Below are 9,336 nucleotides of genomic sequence, written 5' to 3'. Positions count from 1 at the left end.
TGTGTGTGTGTGTGTGTGTGTGTGTGTGTGTGTGTGTGTGTGTGTGTGTAATAGAAGTAAGTACAATGTTGTGGTTAGGATTTGAAGGTGGTGCGCTGGAGCAGAGGTTGGTGGGGTTTGGAGTTAGGTTGGGGCCCTGCCCAGAATACAATCTGAATATTGCGTAGTTGCCAGACCTCTGCACATTCATTCGCATGCACACACACACACACACACACACACACACACACAATCTCATGTGTGTGCGTGTGTGCCAGACCACCCAAGAAGCCTGAGGCCCGCAGGGTCTGTGGTGATGAGCAGGCGCTGGGGCAGCGCACACAACATACATACCTTGCGTATTCACTCGCACACAGAAATGCACAAAAAACGCACACATCTACCACTTTAAAGAAAAATAAAAAAGGCTGTACTGACCCCTCCTCAAACCACACCTCAACGCCAAGCAGACATGAACACACATCCTTGACCTGCCCTCTTTGTTCTGCTCCCGACTCCATCAGTGAGAAAAAAAAGTAAATTCAAAAGCAGAAAACCTCCAAACACTGACTTGAACAATTATTAGCTCCACAGACGCACAGTGTGCKCTAGCTGAACCCAAAACATCCATCTTTAAATTGTTTATTCTGTATACAAACGTGTGTAGTTTGGTGTTTTTAGTGCATAGTTCCGTCTTTTATAGCTAATGCTGACGGAGAGGATAGAAGAATTGTAATGGTGGACAGAAGGGAGATAAAGAGATGCTGGAGTCAACCACAGGATGCATTTAACACTGATAAAAAGACGAGAACTGTAAAACATGTCTTCAAAAGCCACTGGGTATGGTTATCATGTGTGGCTGTGTTCCAGTAAAACAGATGACTAACAGTTCTTGTCCATGAAGTTTGTCCTCTACTAGTCACACAACCACAAGTGCAAAGTATGCATGGCATGTGTGTGTGTGTGTGTGTGTGTGTGTGTGTGTGTGTGTGTGTGTGTGTGTGTGTGGTATACAAAATGAGGCGGCATGAATTAGAGCCACAGGGTAAATGGATCATGTTTGACAGACTTGCTGTACTAAAGCCATCTATCCACACATGCTAATATTTTACTCGCTGTGGCGACATCTTACCTCCTAACTGAGCGGGAGGGAATTTTTAAAAAAAAAGCCCTGGCTCTACTGCTCATCCCACAAATGCTTGTTCCTTATAAATGTGGCACCATTTAAAAGGGGGAAATAACAGGCTTTCCAACATTAAAKAAGTTATTGCCAAGAAGCATTGTTACAACAAAGAAATAATCTACTAAACCCAAATTTCCTTTCAAGAAATACAYTCACAACATCTCTGCGCACTGATGACACTTGAATGTTTCAGTAATTGGCTGCCACCAGTTTTGATCAAAACACCCATTATAATAACTACTGATAAATAAACACAGGTGCAAACAGTTACTGTATTTTATGTTGACATTGGCAGCCAAGGGTTACTTTGATCTCTGATTGACCTCTGACTCMGTCTTATTTATCCATGCATAAAGAATCGTACAATGGAGACCTTCACTCGGGATATTTTTAGAACACTAGTCACATGACTATGTCCGGTCAACACCACAGCTGCCATGATTAGTCGACAACTAATTGACTATTAAAATAGTCTATGACTAATGTAATAATCGATTAGTCGTTTATTTTTTATTTTTTGTTTACTTTGTTTTTCTCTCCAAACTGCTTTGACACCTTCCACTGCCACATCTGCCTTTCTGTCCTTGACACAGTAGTGGTACCCGGGGTAGGCCATGGACGTCACAAGACATTATACAGACAGGCATCATGGCTACCCAGCAACGGAGCTCAAAAGTGTGGGATCATTTTAAAAAAATGAAAGAGAAACCTGTGCAATATCTGCAGAGCTGAACTTGCCTTCCACAGCAATTATTTTTAGTTAGCATATACAGTAGCTAAAATCTAACCATGGTTATATAATAGCAGCTGCATTCTGGCACGATAAGCTGTATGTTTTATATTCAATTAACGTATGATCCGATTAGTCGACTAATCGAAAAGAATAATTGGCGATTAGTCGACTATAAAAATAATCTTTTGTGGCAGCCCTAGTCGACACTGATCTTCCCAACATGAGTTTATTGTGTAGTCGTGCAAGTCTTTTCAATTTTTTTTATCTTTTTATACTTTTTGGAATCTAACGAAACTTCTTTTGTCTCTTTATGTTTGTATATATTATAATCTGCATACAAGTGGGAATTTGCACCCAAGTTTTTCACTCACCTGTACGCCTGTGCTTATGTGATATGACAATAAACCTGATTGATTGATTGATTGATTGATTGATTGATTGATTGATTGATTGATTGATTGATTGATTGAAAGGAGTATTTTTGATCGCGTTTCCCAAGCTAAGATGCTAGGCTAACTGCTGGATTCAAACGATGAGACAAGCCGAATTTGACCGGAAAAAAGTGCAACTATGGACTTAATGTCTGCTCCAAACATTGTATTAAAGGACCAACGATGGACCACCCGTATCCTACCCCTGCCCTTTCTGTCAATAAACAGGTACAGTAAACCTTACTGTTTTTACTCTAGCCTACTGCTAGCTTTACTGCTAGCATTCATGCTAGCCTCATGCAGCATTCTATGCAGTCAGTCACACATTTGGTGACAATATTATACTCACAAAATTCTAAACATCTCCATTATGTTTCTTTAAACGATGCAGAAGCGGTGGCTCGAGCAATAAAAATACACACAGACAGATGAAGCAAGCTAAGCTATAAGACATCAATAAAAACACCAACCTTTTTAACAACTCCACTCGCTTTCCAAGTCTGTCGAAGACCTCGACCCTCCAGCCAACCTTTCAACTGAACTTCCTTGTGATTCGGATGTCAAAATGTGCTCTAGGAACGTCTTCTTGTTACGGTATTAACACCGACTCTCCGTAGAACCTAGCCTGAAGGTCCCCATTCACATAATGTAGCTTTATTCTTTGATAATATTTCCTTTCAAAGATGAACTTCTCCATACACAAAGTGTGATGGTTAGCAGAGTCAGGACAAATAGAGGCAGAAAGTCTACAAGAAAAAAAAGGTCTCCATTGTTGTTGTGGTTTCTAGAACACAAAGCAACAGTAACTCTCAGTAAAGTAACTTACAGAATCATTCTCTGTCCAGCCTCCTGAATATCTGTTATAATGTAGGCTGGGAAATACTACACGTTGTTTGCAACTTGTTTAACTTCAGTTTTATACGTACACTCTATTTGATTCTATGAAGTTCCCATCAGAAACCATCAAGAGTTTAAACTGACCTATTTTATTTTTTCTTTCCACGAGCCCCTATGTATGACTTCGAGTGTTTAAATGAATTCGCAAGTCTGTGATTATTGGAGGCATTTTGTCAGACACTGTTCTGGTGACGTCTATAATTACTGGCAGATGTTGGAGAAGTCAGCGCTCCCCTCTGGACCCCCCCCCCCCACACACACACACACACACACACACACACACGTTCACATGAACGCGCGCCTAGACCACTGCTTTTCAAACCTCCCACACACAGACACTCACACATGGACACAAGGATATCCAAGAACTCTCACTCACTCACACACACGCACACACATTTGCTCACACACAGTTGGATTCGGTTACACGGACATCAGCCACAATCTGGACAGACACTGGGCCCACCACTTAGCAGCCTCAAAGGCGAAGGGAGGAGCGGACTTAACAAAACACACACTCCTTCTCGAATACGGACCCACAAACCTTCAGTTTGATGAATGAAATCAATAAAACAACAGTCTGGTGAAATCTGGAGGCAATGAGGACAGGAACATGACTATTAGTCGGAGAGCACCCCCCCCCCCCCCGGGCCTCATGACTTCACTCTCACACACTCACTCAGGCAGCATACCTGCAAGGAAAAGGCTCGAAGCGCTGGGATGGGGATGAGAGCGGCCATGAAGAAGGCTGTGACGTTACTGATGGAGGTGAGAGCCACGCTGGCCCCCGTCCTCTTCAAACACTCCCCCGTGCGATCCTGGCAGAGACAGACAGCGAATGAAAGCAGGAGCTATTAAACTTCTGATCAGCTTGCAGCCAGCGGCAAAAGTGTAACATCTTGAGATTATGAGCAGTTATCATAATTCTTCTGCAACTGACAAGTGATTGAAACGGGATTAGAAGACTTGAAGTGCTTAGATCATTCTCTTGGGATAACTTCTCTTTAAAGTGTGGAGGGYAAAAAAAAGACTAAATCTTTAGAGGGATACGTGACATTAAAAATGTTTCTGCTTTTACAGTAAATAGCCCCAAAGCGGAGTGACGTGCTCGGCGGGTGACCGTGTGAAGGTTTTTTTTAAGAACGTGCAGGACCACACAGGGAGTATCTGCAGGRGTGTCCATCTATGTGTGTGAGTGTTTCTGTGTGTGTGTGTGTCAGACAGGGGAGATCAAGTTCAGCTCTGTTTCGTTTCCATCTCAGCCACACAAAAGGACGCTGGGGGATGAGGGAGACAGACAGACAAGAGCTGGAAGGGAAGGAAAACAACAAAACAAGCAAAAACATGTCGGCGTCTTTCACCCTTCCTGTAGATGAAATGTTACCGCATGAGCATTAACAGCCCATGTGTGCCATGTGTGGCAGCAAAAACATGTTTTTTGTTTAAATCATACTTTGTTATATATCTTTTTTTTTTAAAACTTGTGTTATTTGTTTACATACAGTAATTATAGGCCTCGCATTCCTTAAAAGATTGCGTATCGCCCACTGCTCTTCTTGCCAGAGTTTTAACTCAGATCATCTTAAGATGAGAGGGGATGGAGTTTTAGTTGTTTTGATTAAACTTTGTAAATGACATTTTGCTCAATCTCATGCAAGTTTTAGTTTCAGCAAAGATTGCTTTGCTTGAATCGTGTTGACAACCAAAGTTAATTAGCAGTAGGTTTATACGAGTTTGTTTAAGAAACATTACTGCCTTTTGTTCTTCGCATTTAAAAAGAAAAAAAAAACAACAACAAGACATGCAACTTTATACTCCAAAAAAAATAAATAAAGATGAAGTCAAAACATCTGAAATCCAACAAGATTGCATTATTTATCGCCTTGGACAAAACAAACATTTTTGCCGTGAATCAGTGCGTAGATAAATGGGCTAAGTGTGTGGCACATGATATGTGTGATGCTACATCACAGGCACAGACAGGCTTTCACACATTCCTCTGCGGAAGAGATAAACATCAAAGCAGGAGACACAGAGTAAAAGTGGAGGTTTGCCTTACCTCAAATGGGATCCTCTTGTTCTGTCCGGTTTCACTGAAGGCATGAGCGAGGAGGAAGACGTCATCCACTCCGACACCCAGAGCAAGGAAGGGAAGGACCTGAAGGACGGAGGCACGCAAACATTTTGCTCTTACTGTTTTGGAGGTAAAAGAACAGTAAGTACAGAGCATTCAGATGTGTGTTGTAATGATGTCAGTTTCTGTTCATCCTCACATTAACGGTACTACAGTGTACAATCCCTAAATAACCTATAGATGAATCAAATGTTAAAGTGAAGTGTTTTAATGTTTTTGTGTTAAGGGCACTGCGGTGGCTGCACACCTAGATTCAAAGAAGAAGAGCCATCAATATAACAAAAAACTAGGGCTGCACAATATACCGCAAATATATCGTCATCACAACATATTTATATCGCAAAGAACTGCTTGGAGTGCAAAAATGTTTGACAAATGTATTTTAAGAGTTTTGAAGTTGGTTTCACACTAACACAATATTTATCCAGTAGGACAGAGTCTCGCGGCAGCAAAAGCTCACACTAGGGTTGGGCGATATTGGCAAGAAAATTGATCACGATTAATTGTGGTATTTAGCCGTTTAACCAATTATTATGATATGGAGTCCTTGGACGCCTGCATGTCCTGGTCACAGGACCAATTTAAATCACTTTAGTGGGAAAGATTTGCTTTCCGCAAAAATCTGTTGTCAAAAGTACAGATTTCAGGCTATAGCCAATTTTTTAWATAGWGTTGATAAACCAAGTAAAACTGGAGTTATGATAAATAAATTACAGAACTTTTTTTTAAATATTCGTCATATTTTAATGGGAGAGGAGCACTGAGCGGACTGACTGGGGAAATCTCCAGTCAGTTTGCCTGGCAAGTGCCAAAAAATAATCGATGAAAGTTTTTCRGACGATTAATTGCACGCGATACAATTTTGCCCAACCCTAGCTCATGCCCACGGCCCAAATATTGCCAAAAATTCAAAGGGTCACATAGAGTAGGAAGTACAGTCTAGAAAGGGAGGGGAAAAAAAAAAGACATATACCGCACCTGATATAATCATTGCAATATTTACAAATATTATTGCCATTGCAAAYTTTTCCAATATCGTGCAGCCCTATAAAAAACACCTATAAAGTTACGAAGTAACAATGATTTTTCCTTTATGTCTTTTATTCAATATGATTGACAAGCACAAACATTACCAAAATAAAAAGGCAAGAAAGCTTAAATAAATCAGAACTGCTTTTGTCCGTTTTTTTATTACTTTCTGGTATTAACGTAAAGCTAAGATTAGCTGGCTGGTGGCCTGTGTGTGAGTTACCTGCGTGGTGGCAGCATTGAAGGAGATACCCAGAAGAGAACAGAGGCCCAGACCAGCTGCCACAGACAGAGTCACCAGCAGGACCCCCGCCAGGCCCACAGCACCCTGAGACTTGGCACAATCCCACCTCAGCATGGTCAGACAGGCGTAGGCCAGCTGATTGTGAAAAAAGCAAACCAGTCAGCCTGTCGCTCATCACCACAATTAACACATCACCAGTCTTAGATCAGCTTCTTTATTCCTAAACGTTTGCTTTTTTCGTTCCGTTACGGCTGTGCTCTTACCATCAGCAGGTATCCACTGGCCACTCGTATAACACTYATGTCAGAAAAAGACTTGAGAATATCCTCCAGGGTGGTGGTGGTGAAAGGTAAGACGATCTGCGAGGAATTGGCTGCGACGCTCTGCAGCACTGCCTGGAAGGAGGCGAACAGAAAGATAGAGTGACTTACTGACACTGTCTCCCCTTATTGTCAGTCATCTGACAATATGGCAAAAATATTAAGATGTAAGGATGGTAAAAATTGCAATATAAGATATATCAGAAAAGTCAACTGGAACACCCCCTAAAGTAGGAATCCCAGCTTGGATAGTTAGAGATTCCTGACCAAAAAATATATATATCCAAATGGTAGCTAGCCTGGTCACTGAGCATGACAGTTAGTAAAGTAATAAAGATTTGATGTTATTTCTACATGAGTCCCAACTTCCACAGTACTTCTAACCTCACTAATATGTGAGTCATATCACTGTTGATATAAAATAACTAAATCTAAACTTGCACACAATAAAAACAAATAAAACCCCTGAATAATGAGTTTTAACACAGCGACGGGATAATAAACAGACATGAGCCATCCTCCTTTTCTCCCACTATTAGAACGCAGACGAATGGCTTCAGCATTAAACTGTGGGGAGTAATGATCTCACTCAACACACACACACACACACACATATACACACACGTGTTATCACATGTTGAACACAGCCAAAAATATAATTTAAAAAAATCATACTGTACATCACAAACAGTAACAATACTTCATCTTCTGCTTCGATGAAACATTTCCTTATCGATGACTCCTGCACTAAAAGATCAATCCTGCACACACGCAAACGGTCACAGCATGTGGAACAGAGGTTGAGGCCCCACAAAACAAAGACCAGATGATGTCACACTGGAGCCACCAATGAGGCCACAGCTGGGAAAGCGATTGTGTTTAAGCTTTTAAGTGTGTTTGCATGTCTGTCTGCATATGTGTGTGCGTGTGTGTGTGTGTGTGTGTGTGTGTGTGTGAGTTAAAGACACAGAGCGAAAAAAAAAATGAGAGAGATATCCAGCACTCTCTTAATGTATTCCAGACATGCTCACCCTGTTGCTCTTCTCAAACCGAGCAGCAAGAGGATAGCTCCAGCTCTTACCACACACCCACAGAGGTTCTACTATCTATCAGGGGCCCTGGCTGTAGTCGAGGCCTTCCCATGTTCACCTGTATCCGGCCGGTGATTTATAACGTGGATGCAGAGGATTTAGAGTCGATTTCTTTTCTCTTTCCCTCCTTGTCCTCCTCTCTGAACCTCATACTTTCCTTCTCGCTTACGGAGCGCTGGAGCCCTCACCTCAGAGTATCTTCTCTGCCAGGCTTCCAGTATGGCTGCAGCCTTCTCTTCGTTCCAGTTGATGTGGGAAACCTCGTCGTAGCCTCGAAAGTGCTCAAACATCTGCTTGGGAGTCATCAGTTGGAACATGGTCTGTAAAGCCTGGGCACTGGAGAGGACGGAGGGAGGAAGGATGGCAGGGAGGGAGGAGATGGAAGAACACGAGGAGGAAGGAAACAAACGAGATAAGTGAGGAGCAAGTCTTTGAAAACAACTATTTTTTTTACACAGGTAGAACAACACTGTTATACTCCTATATGCTTTGTGACTGATGTCACAGCTGATATGGTTTCAACTACTGATAACAGAACATTCTTTAAAATGACCAGACTGTGTCTATTTAATACAAGAGACAAGACACTGAATAAGTGGCCAAATAATGACATTAATAAGAAGACATAGCACCGGCAGACCAGTCCCTAGTAGTCTGGTCAAAGGAAGTTGAACTAACTTAAAAAAGGAACAATGTCATATCTAACAAGAAAATAATAAAGCTTTACTTTTTGAAAATGTTGGAAGTTTTTTCCCCCCCAATAATAATAAWATATTTCTTTTAATGTTGTGTAATCTTTTTTTTCCTCCTCATCTGTCCTTGTGTGGTTTTTAGTTTTTCTGTTAAGGGTTGTGCCTCCTCAAGATGTCGTCATGAAGATGATCCTTGCTTTGTGCAGGGTCAGTGGCAGCATGACCCAGGGCACCTGTTCTCCTATGTTTGTTATGTTCTGTCTTCTTCTGAATGGGTGTTCTGAACTGGAATTTCATTGTGCCCTGTACAATGACAATAAAGGTCTAATCTAAAAATCGAATCTAATCTAGATTAGGTTGTGTACGAACAAATAAACAGTTCTTATAATGGGCCACAATGAGAAACAAAAATAATTGGCTAGTGGCTGTCTCAAATTCTCTAGACCAGTGGTTCCCAAACTTTTTGTCTTCTGACCCACAAAATATCCATGGCAAAAACTTGTGACCCCAAATATTACTGGTCTGAGTACACTTTGTTAAAAGGCTTTTTGACAATCTAAACAGCTTGTACACAAATATAAATACTTGTTTATACTTATTTTG

General features: G+C 41.3%; 1 protein-coding gene across 1 annotated transcript in view; it reads right to left on the bottom strand.

Annotated features, from left to right (window-relative positions):
- The window catches only part of ptch1 (patched 1), a gene marked incomplete at its 5' end in the record, with an annotated part of 45,319 nt that overhangs the window by 24,006 nt on the left and 11,977 nt on the right, over positions 1 to 9,336 (bottom strand). Inside the window, 5 exon segments of the mRNA XM_014031266.1 lie at positions 3,916 to 4,041; positions 5,283 to 5,381; positions 6,610 to 6,765; positions 6,894 to 7,025; positions 8,230 to 8,377. Coding sequence (XP_013886720.1) covers positions 3,916 to 4,041; positions 5,283 to 5,381; positions 6,610 to 6,765; positions 6,894 to 7,025; positions 8,230 to 8,377 — 661 coding nt within the window.

This window comes from Austrofundulus limnaeus, unplaced genomic scaffold (assembly GCF_001266775.1).
Source record: "Austrofundulus limnaeus strain Quisiro unplaced genomic scaffold, Austrofundulus_limnaeus-1.0 Scaffold1213, whole genome shotgun sequence".
NCBI classification, from domain to species: Eukaryota; Metazoa; Chordata; class Actinopteri; order Cyprinodontiformes; family Rivulidae; genus Austrofundulus; species Austrofundulus limnaeus.
The sequence above is the reverse complement of the archived record's forward strand: the minus strand, read 5'-3'. Positions and strand labels throughout refer to the sequence as shown.